The sequence below is a fragment of the Spermophilus citellus genome, assembly GCF_964194105.1.
Source record: "Spermophilus citellus genome assembly, chromosome: 3".
Classification (NCBI taxonomy): domain Eukaryota; kingdom Metazoa; phylum Chordata; class Mammalia; order Rodentia; family Sciuridae; genus Spermophilus; species Spermophilus citellus.
Genome location: NC_138184.1, coordinates 109767939 through 109786463, shown reverse-complemented (window position 1 = coordinate 109786463; position 18525 = coordinate 109767939). Strand labels below are relative to the sequence as shown.

The 18525-nt window shown below is 38.0% G+C and overlaps 1 protein-coding gene across 7 annotated transcripts in view; it reads right to left on the bottom strand.

The window, feature by feature from the left end:
- Positions 1-259: 259 nt before the first annotated feature.
- The window catches only part of PRR14L (proline rich 14 like), a 67398-nt gene continuing 49132 nt past the window's right edge, over positions 260-18525 (bottom strand). For all 7 annotated transcript variants that reach the window (XM_081283061.1, XM_081283062.1, XM_081283063.1 and 4 more), the window contains 3 exons: positions 17525-17634; positions 6677-6748; positions 260-4970 (listed from right to left, as the gene is read on the bottom strand). In XM_081283061.1, the coding sequence (XP_081139187.1) occupies positions 4694-4970; positions 6677-6748; positions 17525-17634 (459 nt within the window). In that variant the 3' untranslated portion in view covers positions 260-4693. The remainder of the gene's footprint in view (positions 4971-6676; positions 6749-17524; positions 17635-18525) is intronic.

The window sequence follows — 18525 nt, the reverse complement described above, 5'->3', positions numbered from 1 at the left end:
TATCAAAATGGATTCTACTAACATATATAACTAAAAAGAACAAATAAAAAAGTGACTCCTTTTTTAAAAGCAAATAAATGGATCCCATTGTATTCATATTCCTCCAAATAGTGTTCTCAGCAAACTAGAATCTTAATCCAAATATGTGAAATATAGTTTCACCTAATTGTATAATTGCCATGTGAGAAACGTCAGTGACATTATTTAAAAAGCACACAGAACACTTGGTCAATAAAATTAATACATACATAGTTGGTCAATGACTCAGATTATTTACTGGACCCCTACCGCATACAATCATGCATTGGTTACTGACAGAGAAACATTATAGAGAAATATCATCAAGCGATTTCTTTGTTGTGTACTTATGTAAACTCAGATCAAAAGGACTACTATTTCAAAATACCATATTCCCTGGTAATAAAAAAAAAAAAAAGACTATTTGCCACTGCTGAGTATGTTTAAAATGTTACACAGCAGGTTCTAGAGGTCACCTTTGAGGTGGAATTCTACACATGTTCTGAGCTCAGAACAGTTCTCAAAAAACGTTCTGGAATGTCTATTAAAAAACAAAACACAAAATAAAACAAAACTTCATGGCATTACAGGCATAATTTTAATCTAGTATCAGACCACAAGAATAAAACTAACAGCCCTGACAGTTATTTGAAAGATTTCAAAAAATTTTTATTCTCATAAATTAACACACATAACAGTGGGCATTTTAGAGTCACAAACTACCAAACAGAAAAGGAACTGCAGGGGCATCATGTATGCCAATGTTACCAAAAATGTACAAATTTCACTGAACTATTGACCATGATAATATAGAAACACTTCAGGCAGCTACTTACTGGCCCAGACCTTGGTTCAAGGAGATGCAGCCTCTCATGGAGAATTCAAATCCAATTCAGCACCAAGAGGGGCTTGTGAAGACAGTTAACAAGCATCAAATCTGAGCATGCTGTGCTGAATGACAGGCTACATGGGGACCCCCACTTCACAGTCAAAGTTCCTGTTGTTCAACATGTGGCTAGATGGTAATATTAAACTGTGATTTTAGTGAAGTTAAGCCTTTCCCCCTAGTCAGCTTTATACAGAAATTCAGTTCAAGCAAGGGGTCCTCTCCTGGCATGAATCCAGGCAAGGATACTCCCTACCTCTGGCCAATTATTAATACTTTGGATATAGCCACCCACAATGTGGTTATTTAAGAGGTCCTTTCCATGATACCAGGGGAAAAGTTTATAGAAACAAAACAAGGGTATTAAAGAAAGCACCAACTGCATACTCCTCTCCCGCCCCAGGCAATGGGAGAAAAGTATCATTGCCTAAAAGTTGGTCTTTCGCAGATCTTAATGTACATGGAACTGATGATGAGATGGAATCCCAGCTTGAAGATGGGAGTGATGGCTCTCTGCCCGTTAGGCTGTACTGCAGCCTTGGACCTGCTGCCACAGTCCTGCACACTTGCTACTGCTTTTTACCTGGTGGGCAGGGGATGAACCACTGGGAGTCAATGCCCAGAGATTAGAATCTGAAATTGACCTCAGGTTGGCTCTGGTGCCCAAGCAAAAGACCCTTTCAGGCAAAATTGTGACAAAGTGTCATGATTTTCACAGCTCTTGGAGGAGCACTGAGTTTTGGGATTCACAGCATGAGTTTCTGAGCTCTTCAGGCTCCGAGTAAGGCAAACGCTACACGTCTTTTCACTGTACCTCCCTCAGCTGTAGCTTTTAAGAATAAGGTTGGTAAGAAAAAGTGAACAATCTGCTTTAAAAAGTATGAGGTACGTTCAAACTAATTGAGATATGAAGTTGGAAAGAAGAGGGGGAAAACAAAAGAAATAGAATAGAGGAGGAGGGGAGGTAAGGAGAGTCCAGGCCAGTATAGCTGGAAATCAAAATATGGAAAAGGAGATGGGCAGAACCCTGATTGGACCTGAGATTTCTCCTCCTTTTTCATAAACATGAAAACACTAAAACTTCTGGAGGTGATATAGTTGAATAAACTGTAACTGATGGCAGCTTCCCAGTACTTGGGGTGGGAAGTCTCCATACTCATAATTCTTATCAACTTCCAGCACACAATAGACCTCCTATGGCCCTGGTCAGGTGGCATGCCAGCAGCTGACTAATGTCTCCCATTGTGGTCAGTGACCACAGATTCTGAGGATCACTGACAGCCCCAAAGCTGGCTAGATAAATAGCAAAATTGGATGTTAAGACAGGTGTGGCTGAGTTCTACTAGAACCTGATGTAGCAACTTCAGGTAATTTCAGGATTGCAATGGGGACCCCTTTTTTGGAGCAGGGACAGGGCTCTCTGGTGAGGATAGGCCAAGAATTCCAAGGACAGAAAGGGTTGGCTTCAGAGCAGTTTTTCCCCTACATTCCAGGATAAGGAAGGAGCCAGGAGCCTAGTCCTCCATTCCCAGATGCCAATGTTTCAAATCACTGCTCTAGGACCTTTCAAGCGCCATGCCTATAATAGGCAAACTTGAAATTTTATGCCTGTCATGTTGGTGATACTACATTTGTGCCCCCTCAACTTTCATCTGCTGGGTGACATGATTGCCGCAGTACTGCTTTAGCTATGGTTGGCAATGGAGCTCCCTACATGTTTGTACAAGGGAACATGTATTACTCATTGTACTCTCTCTAGGAAAATGACAGAGAGGGACTGAGTGCCTAAGAACCTTGTCTAACCAAGGCAGAGGTATTGAAGTGAAACATAGGTCATGTCCACACAGTTTGGATAAAGGGGATATAGAATGGCAGAATCTGGCCAGCATCATTCAGAGGCAGTATGGAACCCTGGTGCTCTTCTAATCCTATTGGGCCATGGCCTTGGAATCTTCTGTGGATGTCCAGGTATATATGTCACTTGTTTAAATGCTACGTCTGAGGCAGTGGGCCTGGATGACAGACGTGGCACTTTTTTTCCCCCCTGTTCTTGTCAGTTTTTCTGCTCCAGCATGGCACAAATTTAACCTGCAAAAGAAAGGCACATAGAGACCCCCCAACCCCCACCCCATCTGCCCACCCACTAACAAATGGGGAAACAAAACATCCTAAGAGAGTAATCCAACATTCCAGGAGGGCACCAGATGCTCATCTCTGACTGGGAAATGTCCCTGGAGCTATGACAGTTCCATCAGTGATTGCTTTGTGGCTGTGGCTCCTAGGAGGATGAAGAAAGGTGAACAGTGTCCTGAGGCTGGCTTGAGCATATCACCAGCCAAGGAAAGTTGATTCTCTGAACTCTTATTTTAAGTGAGGGAAATAAAAAAAATAAATTAAAAAAAAAAAAGAAAGAAAGAAAAGAAAAGAAAAAAAAGAAACTATAAGGGAAGGATGGAGGGGAGAGGGATTCATTGGGAAAGGAATGAGACTTCTGAGCCTGATGCCCAGACTCCTGCAGGTACAAACCAAAACACTTAGCTTCTTCAGGCATTTGACAGCATTTTCAGTAGGTTTGACCAGGTATCCTCAATGAGGGTTGGCTATGGAATTTCAGAATCTCACCATGAGAATGCATCACTGGGACTGAACTACTACCCTGACTCTCTCCCTACTCCTGGAGCAGGCTGCTTGGATAGCTGCAAACACTCTGGGTTGGTCTCTGATCACCACCAAAGTTGCTACAGTCAACTTGGTTACACACCAACATTTGAGAGAAAACCACACTTGACCTTAGCATTTTTTTAAAATGACTGGAAGAGAAATCTGATTTCACTTATATCACTAAAAAAAGAATAATAATAAAAAAAAAATAAAAAATGTGTGTGTTTAGTGGGCAGGAATGAGAACCCAGAGGAAAAAGTGCTCCCTCAAATGAACTACACTAGAAGTTAGAGATGGGGAGGGATTACTTAAAACACATGAATGGGAAAATGTTTCCTCCATGTACTGATCAACTGGGTCATATGCCTGACATGTATTCTCCTAAGACATGTACTGTCTTTCTCCTTAATGTCTTAAAAAAAAAAGAAAAATCACATTTAAAGGCCCCAAACATGCAGCAATAATAATAAAAATAAAGAAACTGAAAATAATCAACACCACAACATTAAAAGTGCAACTTACTTTGGGGCCTGGACGGGCTCCTCTGGCACTAGTGACCCACAGTCACAGTGGGGAGAAAATGATGGAAAAAGGCCCCCCACACACGCACACACTCATATACACTCACACCAACAGGTTCTGGACAGACTCAAATGATTAGAAAACACAATAGCTCATCTTTTCTTGACCACCTAAATGAGCCAGTGAGACCACACAGGGCAGGACACCAGGTCCCCCTCCCTAGGCCATGTTTCTAAGTAATCTTGGTCTAGCACCACCGTAAACAAAGCAGAACTTTCATTTGGACGTGCAAATGCTGTGAGTCCTTGGAATCCTAGTGTTGCTTAAGATATGTGGCTTCTTCCTCCTTCCTCCTTCGATTGGGAGGAGGTGGCCAGATGGCATTCAGGACCATTTCCAGGAGAAAAGAGCATTCCTGAGGTTCTAAACTCAGCAGTAGAAGTAGAGGTTCCTCCTTTACCAGTTCCTAAAAAGGCTGCACCTTGAAATAGGTAAATATTCATGGACTGGACATCTTGAGTGGTTTGGGCCTAAGGGCAAAATTAGGTGACCTATTCCAGGGAGGTCCAAAAACATACAAAATTGAGACTCTTATCTGAATTTGTTTCAACAACCTGAAGACTGCTCCTGTTCCTCTTCCTTGGCAAAGAAGGTCTCTAGTTCCATCAGTTTCTGTAGCAAAAGAGCATCCAGTTCTCGACTCTGCAGAGCTGCCTTCTGGGCCCTGGTAAAGCTGCCTGTCAACTTGACTTTACCTCGAGCTCTCCTCTTTCGTGGTACTGTAAAATCCTGAAATTCTAGAACTCGCTTCCTCTTCTGTTGGCTTACTGAGATTAGTGTACCATTTCGTTCCTTGGGTTCCTCAAAGATGGTCTCTAAACACCTGAGGGTGGGGTACAAAACAAAATCAATGACAGACTGACTCACATGGCTCATTAACCTTTTCTTTCTAGTTACTAGAAGCTGTTAAATACGTGCACTAACTACTCCCTACTCAACTGTTTCCTCTTAGCATCTATCTATATGTATGGAAAACACAAATATAGGTATTTATTAATAAGTATATGTATACACAGAGGAAAAAGTTCAAACTGGATAATATAGAATAAAAGTGAAATTAATTCCCACCATAGACAATAATAATTTTTTTTTGTAATTTCCCAAAAGCCATTCAGTGTATAGATAGGCATAAATAACATATTAGGGAGTGACCCTTTTCTATAAAGTTCAGGTAGTACTAACATTTTTAATTTTGTGAGCCATATAGGTGGCTATTACAATTTTTTTCCTCTTCCTTCCTTCTTTTTTTTAATTTAAATATATATTTTTAGTCGTTGACAGACCTTTATTTTATTCATTTGTTTATATGCGGTGCTGAGAATCAAATCCACTGCCTCACCCATGCTACAACCCTAGCCCTTCCTTCTTTCAACAACAACAAAAATGTAAAAACCATTATTATAGGTCATTAAAAAAAAAAAAAAAAAAGCAAGCTGGGCATTGTGGGACACAGCTTATAGTCCCAGCACTAAGGAGGCTAGAGTGGGGGAATACTTTGAGCCTAGGAGTTCCAAGCCAGAGAAACCCTATCTCATTAAAAAGAAGAAAAAGGGTCTGGGGATAGGGCTCAGTTGGTGTAGTGCTTATCTTGCATGCACAAGGCCCTGGGTTCAATCACCAGCACCACAAAAAAAACAAACAAAAAAAGCCACTGGCTAGAATTTGGCCTATGGTTGGGCATATGGCCCAAACAATAGCAAACTGTAACTATATATACTGTTTTATACAATGTGTTGTCCTATCAATACCCTTTAAACTTGTTCCAATTTACTACAACAACAATAAATCAGATGATTTTTTTTTTTTTTTTTTTTTTTTGGCAGTGGTGGTACTGGGGATTGAATTTAGGGTGCTATACCACTGAACTACATCCCCAACCCTTTTTTTTGAGACAGTTAAGAATGGCCAGGAACTTAAATTCTGTTACCTTAACCTCTAGAGCTGCTGGCATTATAGGTATCTGCCACTGTGTTGAGCCAGATTGATAAGATTCATTTTTTAAGGTTATACAGCATATTCCATTATAAGGATGGACCAAAATCCCAGCAATGGATATTTTGGATTATTTCAAATCCTGTCTTATCATATAGCAATGAATAGTCTTGTACAAATGTCTTAAGAGTACATGTATAAAATCCTACAACTATTGGGCTATATCCTAGACAAAATAAATGTCATATAGACTTGAACTGAATTCAGACCCAAACGTGGTCAAGAGAAACTTTATGTACTTGGGATTGGACTCATATTTGAGGATCAGTGATATATCAGTCCAAAAGAAGCTGGTCAGTATATTGGGTAAAAACACAAATACAAACTACAAAGAAACTACATTTTATATGTCCATCTAACCCATACATATTTCTTTCCTATTCTACCACTGACCAAAATTTAAGCAGAGGGATCAAAAAATACCAAATTCTAGTTATTCATAAGTAACGATATTGATAGAGCTGAAACCCTTCTGAAGTTCTAGATATTTATATCAATCATTTCAGAATTCTTTCCGCCCACCTTTTTTATACCTACCTGTTTGCAGGAGGAGACTTATAATTCTTGTTGGTATATATTTCTTCTAAACTAAATTCCTTCTTCTTTAACCTTAAGAGAGAAAAAAATAAAATCTTTATGCTCTCTAAAGAACATAGTTTCACAACTCTACCCCTTCTATTCTTTTATTTCAATCTTGTTGTATTAAGTTAGAGAGATGTCTTACATGAATGATATGTACCAAGTTTTCTCTCTCTGAGTGCCAATCTTTCAAGTTTATGGAATTTAGTCCATTTATGGAATTAGGAATGGTATACTTGGATTTATTCCACTATTTCATTTTATAGTTTCTCTCCTCTCATGGTTCTGGGGACGGAACCCAAGGACTCATGCCTATCAGACAAGCACTCTACCAACTGAGGTATATCCCCAGCATGTCTTTCTTTATTACCTTCTCCTTGGAAATTATAAACTCTTTCCTGTAATGATTGGCAATAATTTTAACCAGCACATTAAACTTATAAACTGAAGTGAATCAATACTTTCACCCTTCTTTCAAACAATAAAAGGTCCCTGGAACATTTTATTTTTGGTACCAGGAATTGAACTCAGGGGCACTCAACCAGTGAGCCACATCCCCACAGCCCTTGAGTTGCTTAGGGCCTTGTGAAGTTGCTGGGGCTGGCTTTGAACTCACAATCCTCCTGCCTCAGCCTCCCAAGCCACTGGGACTACAGGTGTGTACCACCATGTTCTGCTGGGCACAGGCTTTCTTTTCTCTTCTCTTTTCTCGTTTTAAGATAGGTGTCTTGCTATGTTGTCTGGGCTGGCTTCAATTCCTGGACTTAAGCAAACCTTCTGCCTCAGCTTCCTGAGTAGCTGGAGGTATAGGTATGCACTATTGCACTTGGCTATTTTTGTTTTAATTTTTTTAGTTGTAGTTGGTACAATAACTTCATTTATTTATTATTATGTGGTGCTGAGGATCAAACCCAGTACCTCACACATGCAAGGCAAGTGCTCTTCCACAGAGCTATAGCCCCAGCCCTTTGGCTTTTTTTTTTTTTAACTTTTAAATTATTATTATTATTTGCAGTGTAGGGTCTTGAGCATGTGAGCCAAGTGCTCTTATACTCTTAGCACCATTAATTTTTTTTTAAGTACCTTTTTGAGGGCTGGGGTTGTGGCTCAGTGGTACAGCACTTGCTTAGCGTGTGTGAGGCACTGGGTTCTATCCTCAGCACCACATATAAATAAATAAAGGTCCACTGACAACTAAAAAATATATATAAAAAAAAGTACTGGGGTCGGGTGGTGGCTCAGTGGTAGAGTGCTCGCCTAGCATGCAAGAGGCACTGGGTTCGATCCTCAGCACCTCATAAAAACAAACTAATGTATCTACCTAAAACCAAAGATACCTATATAAATAATTTTTTTTTAAAAAGTACTATTATGAAATGTTGATATGCTTCAGTCTCCCACTTGCTCCTTTGGATGTGCAGCCTGTCTTATCTGTAGGAGCCTCTTGAATTTGGTTCCTGAATCCCTGGTAACATGATCCTAGTAGTCATTTTTTTTTTTTTTTAAATTCTTGCCAGGCTCAGTGCCAGGCTTAGTGGCTTGGGAGGCTGATGCAGAAAGATTGCGAGTTCAAAGCCAGAATCAACAACACAGCGAGGAGCTAAGCAACTCAGCAAAACCCTGTCTCCAAATAAAACATATAAAAAGGTTGGGGATGTGGCTCAGTGATTTAGTACCTCTGGGGTTCAATCCCTGGTACACACACAAATCTTTTTTTTAATATAGTTTTTAGCTGTTGATGATTATCTATCTCTCTCTCTCTCTACCAATCTATCTATCTGGCTGAGAATGCTATACAAGCGCTCTATCACTGAGTTACAACCCCAGTCTCATCCCTAGTAGTCTTTGTTACTTTATGATGTTCTGTTCTCATCCTGTAGTAGACCTACATCACTCTACAAGAAGCTATGTGTCACATATCATAAAATTCACCACTTAACAATTTTAACTCAGTGGTTTCTTAGGGTCCTTGCAAGCCTATTCATAAATCATCTCTAACCTACAATAAGTTCATAAAGTTAAAAAGAAACCCTGCACCTGTTAGTAGTCACTCTGACTCACTCTACACCCAGCACCTGGTAACCACTAATCTATTTTCTGCCTCTAGTCTTACATATTCTAGACATTTCACATAAATGGAATCAAACATTATGTGCCCTTCTGTATCTGGCTTCTTTTCATTTAGCATATTGTTTCCATGGTTAATCTATGATATAGCAGTTATCAGTATTCTATTTTATCATTCTATGGATATGCCACCTTTTCTTTATCCTTTGTCAGCTGATGAACGTTTCAGTTGTTTCCACTTCTTAACTATCATAAATAGCATTGTTATGAGTGTTTGTGTAAAAAAGTTTCTACATCAATGTTTTTTTATTCTCTTGGGAATATTCCTAGGAGAACTGCTGGTTCAAATGGTGACTCTAATTTTTTGATAAAATGCCAAAACAGTTTTCTACATTAGCTAAACCACTTTATATCCTCATGAGCAATGTATAAGGGTTTCAACTTCTGTATACCCCTTATTATTTTCTGGCTTAAAAATAACAATTGATTAATTTATAGGTAGCCTAGTGGATAAGCACCTAACTGGATTGTTGTTTTCTTTTCCAGTACTGTGAACGGAACACAATCATGTTTTAGCACTAAGCTACAACTCCAGTCCTTTGATTTTTGTATTCTGAAATAGGGTCTTGTTAAGTTGCTGGTGCTAGCCTTGAACCTGGGGTCCTCCTGTCTCAGCCTCCCAAATTTCTGAGACTATAGGCATGCACCACCACAAACTCACTGTGGTTTTTTACTTGTAGTTCTCTAATGGCTACTGATGTTGAGCATCTTTTCAAATGCTTGTTGACTATTTGTTGGAGAAATAGCGTTCAAAATTCATTGCCCCCACACATTTTTTGTGGTGCTGAGGATCAAGTCCATGGCCTTTAAGCCTGCTAGACAAGTCCTCTACCAGGGAGCTATACCCCCAGTCCTCAGGGCCCATTAAAAAAAATTGTCTTTTGTTGTAAGAATTCTTTATATATTAAGGGTACTAGACCCTTCTTACATATGGTTTACAAATTTCTCCAATTTTGTGGGCTATTTTTTTTCTTTTTTAGAAGAATTTATTTTTTGGAGACTTTTTAGGTTCATAACAAAACTGAGTAGAAAATATATTCCCATTGTACCTGTTCCTACACACGCATGACTTCCCTCACTGTCAATACTTGGCACTAGATGAAGCTACACAGGTGCATCATTACCCCTCAAAATTTACTCTGGGTGTCAAACATTCTATGTGTTTTGAGAAACATCCCTACCACCTTTCTTTCCCTTTCCCCCTCTAATTTCCACGTATGGGAGAATATATACAACCCTTGACCTTCTATGTCAGGCTTATTTTGCTTAACATAATGGCTCTACATGTAATATGTTGTGAGACAGGGGACTGTGAATCTTCCACTTTGTTCTTTTCTTAAGATTGATTTAGCTGTTCTGGGTCACCTATTTTCACATAAATTTTAGGATCCATTTGTTAGTTTCCTCAAAAAAAGGCAATAGACATTTTGACGGTTTGCAATAAATCTGTAGAATGCTCTAGACAGTAACGATACCCTGAGAATATCAAGTCTTCCCCAAACCTATTTTTGAATGGTTCACTCCTAGTGCACAATTTTGTATTATTATTTTGTATACTGATCTTATATCCTGCAACCTTGATGATTCATTCATTAGTTCTTTTTATAAAAAATTTTTTTAGTTGTTGATAGAACTTTATTTATTTATATGTGGTGCTGAGAATTGAACCCAGTGCCTCACACATACCAGGCAAGTGTGCTACCACTGAGCCACAGCCTCAGCCCCTCATTCATTAGTTCTAATAGTGCAGATTCCATAGTTTTCCATAGATATTTTCATTTGTGACTAAAGATAGTTTCACTTCCTTTACAATATGCTGTTTATATTTTATTTATGTATTTATTACTATTATTCTTTTACAGTGCTGGATATTGAACCCAGGACCTTCTACATGCTAGGTAAATGCTCTACTACTGAGCAATACCCCGAGCTCAGTATTTTATTTTCATGATTAATTGCCCTGGCTAAAAACTCTAGTGGAATGTTAAATAGAAATGGTGGGAGAGCTGGGGATATAGGTCAGTTGGTAGAGTGCTTGCATTGTATGCACAAGGCCCTGGGAGGGAGGGAAGGAAGGAAGGGAGGGAAGGAGGAAGGGAAGCAAGGGAGGGAGGGAGGAAAGAAAGAAAGAAATGGTGAGAGAAGATAAACTTGTCTTGTTTCTCATCTTAGAATAAAGCTTCCAGCCTTTCATCTTTAAGTATGATTCGAGCTGCAGGTTTTTTGTAGATTAATTTGAGGATGGTTCCATCTATTCCGAGTTTAGAGAAAGTGTTTCTCACCATGAAAGGGGGTTGGATTTTTTCATACTTTTTCTGCATCAATTAAGATGATCATGTGGTTATATCTCCCTCTATACTATTATGTGCATATTACATTGATTTCCTATGTTCAACCAATCTTGTCTTCTTAGAATAAATGCTTTTGGGTTTTTAATATGCTGTTGGATTCAATTTGTTAGTATTTTTCCCCTGAAATTTTTTATTAGTTCTTATAATAGATACACACAATATCAGGGTTTATCTTTTGGAGGGGTACCAGGGATTGAACTCAGGGGCACTCAACCACTAAGCGACACCCCCAGCACTATTTTGTATTTTATTTAGAGACAGGGTCTCACTGAGTTTCTTAGTGCCTCATCTTTGCTGAGGCTGGCTTTGAACTCACCATCCTCCTGCCTCAGCCTCCCTAGCCTCTGGGATTACAGGCATGCCCACCAAAAACAGCTTGGGGTTCATTTTAACATAATTATAGAAGCATGAAATAGCTTACTAATATTTTGCTGAGGATTTCATGTCTATATTCATAATGTTTTCTGTTCCTTTTAAGATCTTTTTGTCTTGGGGCTGGGGTTGTGGCTCAGTAGTAGAGCACTTGCCTAGCATATGTGAGGCCCTGGGTTTGATCCTCAGCACCACATAAAAATAGATTTTAAAAAAATATATCTTTTTGTCTTTGGAATTCTACAATTTTCTTATGATGAAATTAGCTATGAAATTTATTCTTTTTATTGATCCTGCTCAATATTCATACCTTTTTTTTTTAGAGAGAGAGAGAGAGAAAATTTTAATATTTATTTTTCAGTTTTCGGCGGACACAACATCTTTGTTTGTATGTGGTGCTAAGGATGGAACCCGGGCCGCACGCATGCTAGGCGAGCGCGCTACCGCTTGAGCCACATCCCCAGCCCAATATTCATACCTTTTATTATCCTTTATCTTTTTAAAACTATGCCTCCTAGATTTTTAAATTCTCCTTTCTTTACTTCCTACCCTCCTTTTATTATACTTTCCATATTTTTATTTCTATATTTCCTTCTCAAAAATTTGTTCCAGTGTATTCTTCTGTTCATTACTTCTAGCTTTACATAACCTACTGTTAAAAACCATTATTTAGGTTTTATTTTGATTACTCAGATGTTAACAGCTGGGGATATAACCCGGGGTAGAGCATTTGCCTAGCTTGTAGAGGCCCTATATTTGGTAGTCCTAGCACCAGAAAAACATAAAAACAACAGGAAAAACAAACAAAACCCTATAAGATGTAGTGTAAAGAAAACACTGAACCTGAAATGAGAAAAACTGAATTCTGGGACTGGGGTATTGCTCAGTAGTAAAGCACGTCCATAGGCATGTATAAGACCCTAGGTTAAAATTGCAAGCACCACCAACAAAAGTATACAAAATCCTAGTTCTGCCACTCACTGGCTTTGTGACAAATCTCAGCAATTGAATTTTTAAGAGCAGTTTTGGCCACACCATCTTATGATGAAACTGTAGCAGAAACTTAAATACAACTCAAGTTAACACATTTCTATAATACACAATTGATGCAGTTTTCATAGTGAGGAAGGCACTGAAAACTATCTACATGAGGCATATTTTTTCTTTTTCTTTTTGGTGCTAGGCATTGAAATGAGGACCTCACACATACTAAGAAGCAAATGCTCTGTTAATGAACTACACCCCTAGCAGCAAGGTATGGTCTTGATGCTGAGATATGTTGATATAAACTGAGGAGGATATAGCTTAAAATTTTTGATAATATTTATTTATTTATTTTCTAGAAAATAACTAAAGGACACTAAATCCCTAAGATGACCAAACTGCTTGGGTGACAATGGCTTTTATACTCTGATCTAAAGCAAAGAAAATATATAAATAAGGCCAAGACAAGATATCAGACATTTGGGGTGAGTTCAAATTTAGTTTCTAAGAAATTATGCATCTAATTTATAAATATGTATGGTGGCTGGAGGTGCAACTCGGCGGTAGTGGGTACGTTAAGTGTGAGAAGCCCTGGGTTCAATACTCAGCAATCCTCTCTGTAAAAAGCTATGGTAGATCTTACTGCAGAAATGGTTTATGTAAAACAGAAGTGTTAAGAAACATTTAGGGCTGGGTATTTAAGCCTGGAGACTCAGGAGGCTGAGACAAGAGGATTCCAAGTTCAAGGTCAGCCTAGGCAACTTAGGGAGACTGTCACAAAAAATGTCAAAAGGGATGGGAATATAGGCAAGGTGGAAGAGCGTCCCTGGGTTCAACCCCAAGTCCTGCAAAAGAAAAAAAGAAAAAAGAAAAAACATTTAGGGCTGGGGCAGTAATGTCAGTGGTAGACTATTTGACTAGCATGCGTGAGGTTCAGGGGTTTGATCTCCTACACTGAGAAAAATAGTATAAAATTCCTTTTATACTATTCCAAATACAGCATTCTATAGACAGGTTGGCCCTATTTTAACATTATGTGAGACTATCACTGACACTGGTATACAAAGGATTCTGGTTTCTGGTACTCAAAGTACTGCCTTTTTTTTTTTTTTTTTGAGGATTGAACTCAGGCCCTTTTAGATGCTAGGCTCCACCACTGAGCTACACCACCAGCCCTTGTTTTCTTTTTCAAAAGACAATATGACATTTTATTCTTCTAAATGGATGTACTATATTTAATTAGCCTGTGTTGTGGAAATGTTGTTTTTGATCTTTTGTTATTACAGTGATTCAGTGAATAGCTTTATACATGCCTTTTCTTAAACAGAGAAATGATAAATTATTAGAAATAATTATTGTATCAACAGATTTATAAAACATTTCTTTTCTTTTTTGTGGTACTGGGAACCAAACCCAGCACCTTGTCCATGCTAGGTGCTCTTTCATTGACCTAGACCCTCAACCCTTCTTTGAAATTTTTATTTTGAGGCAGTATTGGTAAATTGCTCAGGTTGGCCTTGAACTTGCCACCCTCTCCCACCATGATGTTCAGCCTCATCTTGAGCCCTGAGGAATTGAGCTGGCCTTGTATGGACTAAGACCTCTGAAACTGTGAGCCCTCAAATAAACTCTTCCTCCTCTATAGTTGTGCTGGTCAGGTCCTTTAGTCACAGCATCAAAAAAGGTGACTAAAACAATTAAAAAAAAAAAAAAGCCTGGAATATTTATTAGAACTATCAAATAATTATTGGCTGGGTACATAACTCAGTTTACTTGTCTATTATGCACAAGGTCTTGGGTTCAATCCCCAGCCTATGAAAAAATAAATAAGTAGGGCTGGGGATGTGGCTCAGTGGTAGAGCATTTGCCTAGCATAATCAGAGCCCTGGGTTTGCTCCACAGTACTGCAAAAAATAAAATAAATAAATTTTTTTTAAAAAAGTGTTTTTTCTTTTTTTTTTTTTGTACTCGGGATTGAACTCAGGGGCATTCGGCCATTGAGCCATATCTCCAGATCTATTTTGTATTTTATTTAGAGACAGGGTCTCACTAAGTTGCTTAGCACTTCGCTTTTATTTAGGCTGTCTTTGAACTAATGATCCTCCTGCCTCAGCCTCCCGAGTGGCTGGGATTAAGGTGTGCACCATCGTGCCTAGCTATAGTGACTTCTTTCAAATAAGTTATAAAATTGTATCAAATCATACACTGAAATATGTAATTCAATCATTCCTCAATTCACTTTCCAATTTCTATTATTACCAAAACCAAAAATTATACAATAATTGCCATGCAGTCCCAGCCCTATAATGTTGTTGTGTTTTATCATTATTTTTTTAAAAATATTTTTTAGTTGTAGTTGACACGAATCCAGGGCCTTGCATGTGCTTTTCGAGTGCTCTACGGCTGAGCCACAACCCCAGCCCCTATAATGTTGTTTTAATAAAGTTTTATTATTATATGACTTTCATTTTGACTTATGGTAAAAATCCACCCTGTATGTTCCACAATCCTTTTCTTTCTCTCTTTGTTATACGGAAATGAACCGAGGGCTTTGTAATTGCTACTAGACAAGCATTCTACCCCTGAGTTTAATTTTTTTTTTTAAATTTTGAGATTGGGTCTCACTCAATTGCCCAGGCTGGCCTTGAACTTGTCATCTTCCTGCCTTGGTCTGGAGGAGCTGGGATTATGGACCTGGGTTACTGTGCCTGGCTCAATATCTAATTTCAATGTTTTGTATTTTTTGTCTTAAAAGTTCAGTTACCACACTTACTTGAATTGCAAAACAGAAGTTAGGAAAAGAATGATTTCACTGATGGGTTTGAATAATAAATTGCCTTTGCCAATTAAATTGCACACCAAGGATTTTCCATAAATTTAATGCACTAAATATGCAACTTCAGGGTTTTAAAATATTTCTGACACAGTAAGAAAAATATTCTGTCAAAAGATAAAGGAATCTTTAGGTAAATTTGTTAAAAATTCTGTCTTTTCCAACTCCCTTTCTGTATATTGAATTAAATAAAGTACATCTAAGCAGTAACAGATAAATTTCTAGGGCATTTGAGAGTTACTGTATCTATCTAGTATCCTTCTCAGACACTGAGACAGTAAAAATTGCCTTCAATGCCTGGGTAACAGAATCTTTATGATTCAGTGCTTTTCAATCCTTATGATTTCAGTGCTTTCATCAAATATAATGATGACAGATCACTGCAATCTCTGACCATGTAACTTGCAAGAAGTTAAAGTAATTGAATGACTTGACGTTATTAAAACTCTTTTCACTTCCATATTTATTTACATAAGCAAGGTTCTCCAGACATACAAAAATAAGACACAATACCATTGATGCTGATACCACACCAGGCAGAATGGCTGTCATCAAGAATACAAATAATAATAAATGCAGGAGAGGATGTGGAGAAAAAGAAACATTTTTACATTGTCGGTGGGACTATAAATAGTACAACCACTATGAAAATCAGCATGAAGGTTCCTCAAAAGACTAGGCATGGAACCACCATATGACTGAGCTACACGACTTCTTGATATAGCTTCTTGGTGTAGCTCCTGAAGAATTAAAGTCATCATACTACAGTGATATATGCATACCCATGTTTATAGCAGCACAATTCACAATAGGCAATCTATTAAAGCACCCAGGGTGTCTATCAACAGATGAATGAAAAAGAAAATGTGGTGTATATGTAACAATGGGGTTTTAAAAAAAATATATATAATTTTAGTTGTCAATTGACCTTTATTTAATGAGTTTATTTATATGTGATGCTGAGAATTGAACCCAATGCCTCACACATGCTAGGCGAGCGCTTTACCACTGAGCCACATCCCTAGACCCCACAATGGGGTTTTATTCAGCCATAAGGAAAAATGAAATTATGTCATTTGCAGGAAAAATGGATGGAACTACATTCCATTATGTCAAGTGAAATAAGTCAAACTCAGAAGGTTAAGAATCATGTTTTCTCTCATATATGGAATCTAGAGAATTTAATGGAAAAGAAAGGTGGGGGCAGAACTCATGGAAATCAAAGGGAGATCAGTAGAGGAAAGGAACCAATGCATGGGAGGTGGTAAAGGAGGAAAGTGCTGAGGATGATATTGGCCAAATTACATTGTTATATTGTATATGTGTGCATGCATAATATGTAACAACAAATTCCTTCATTATGTACATTATAATGCACCAATTTAAAAATGTGGGGGAAAAAAGACTATAACTGATGCTTAATCTATATCATTCTAGAAATACATATTATTCAATATATAATACTAGAAATATTTAAAAACTTCTCAATAAAAATATATTATAGGATGATTAATAAAAAAATTTTAAGAGCTTAGGTATAACTCATTGGTAAAGCAAGTGCTTTTTTTGCCTGTAGTGCAAGGCCCTGGTTTCAATCCTCAGAACCAAAACAAAGGCAAGATAAAAATATATATAAATATTGCTGGGTTCAATTCCCCGTACCAAAAACAAAAAATAACAACAAAAAACAAAACGGGGAAAAACAAACAAAAAAAAAAACACCACCACCACCACCACAAACCCACATATACATTAAAGAGCTGAGCATGATGATATATGTCTGCAATCTCAGCAAGGAGGAATGCAAGTTTGAGGCCAGCCTCAGCAACGTAGCAGGACCCTACGTAACTCAGTGAGAAATGGTCTCAAAATACAAAATAAAAAGGATGTGCTCAGTGGTAAAGCACTCCTGGGTTCAATCCCCAGTACCAAAACAAACAAACAAACAAACAAACAAACAAAAAATGACATTTTAAGAGCAGGGCATGACAATTATATTTTTGAAAAATTTTCAAAAAAAGTGAACTCAGGGGACTAGGGATATAGCTTAGTAGTGCTTGAGGCCCTGGGTTCAATACCCAACAACACATACACACATATACACAAGAAAACCCAGTTTGTATTAAAAGAGAAGCTTACCTTTTAGGTCGAGGAAGGCCCATCGGCGTAAGATTAGGATCAGGCTTGGGAATGGTTTTCCGAATGCGAATCTGTGAGACTTTCTTTAGTCTCTTCTCTGGCTCAGCCTGTTTTTATGGATTAAGAAAAATATGTTTAGGGCTAAGATGAATAAATAATTTAAAAAATTTTTAAATAATTAAAAAAAATGTTAGGGTGTGCTAGGAAGCACACCCTAGCATGCACAAGGCCCTGGGTTTAATCCCCAGCACCACAAAAAAAGAAAAGAAAAAAAAAATGTTCAAGATATAAACATTTTAAACAAAGTCCCTTTTCTTGACATGGCATCCTCAGTACATCCTTGGTACATAATAAGTAGCTCATGACAAAGCTCTCTCTCCTAATTTTAGCAACTATGCTTTTTACACTATTAAAGCAGAATTTACATTTAGTTTAGACACTGAGATTATTAATTCATAAAATTTGCAACCAGTGAAGGCATCAGATTTTACAAAACTGAACAACACTACTGGGTATGGTGGCATACACCTGTAATCCCAGCTACTTGGAAGGCTAAGGCAAGAAGACCCCAAGTTCAAGATTAGCCCCAGCAATTTAGTGGGGCTAATCTTGTCTCAAAATGAAAAATAAACTGGCATGGTGGCCCATGGCTGTAATCCCAGTGGCTCAGGAGGCTTAGGCAGGAGGATTACAAGTTCAAAGCCAGTCTCAGCAATTTAGTGAGACCCTGCCTCCAAATAAAAACAAGAAAAATAAAAAGGATTGGGGATGAGGCTCATGGTTAAGTACTCCTGGGTTTAATCCCTGGTACCAAAAATAAAAAGGATCTGAGGAGGTAACTCCCAAGCCTACCACAAATAAACAAACAAAATGTCAAAAATAAACAAAGAATACCATCATTTGCTAGCAAAAGTGGCTCTTTTGGTCCAAGTCTCTATAAACACTGTTAAATGCTATCACCAAGAAAAAAGTATCTGGAAAACAATGCAAATTAAAAAATC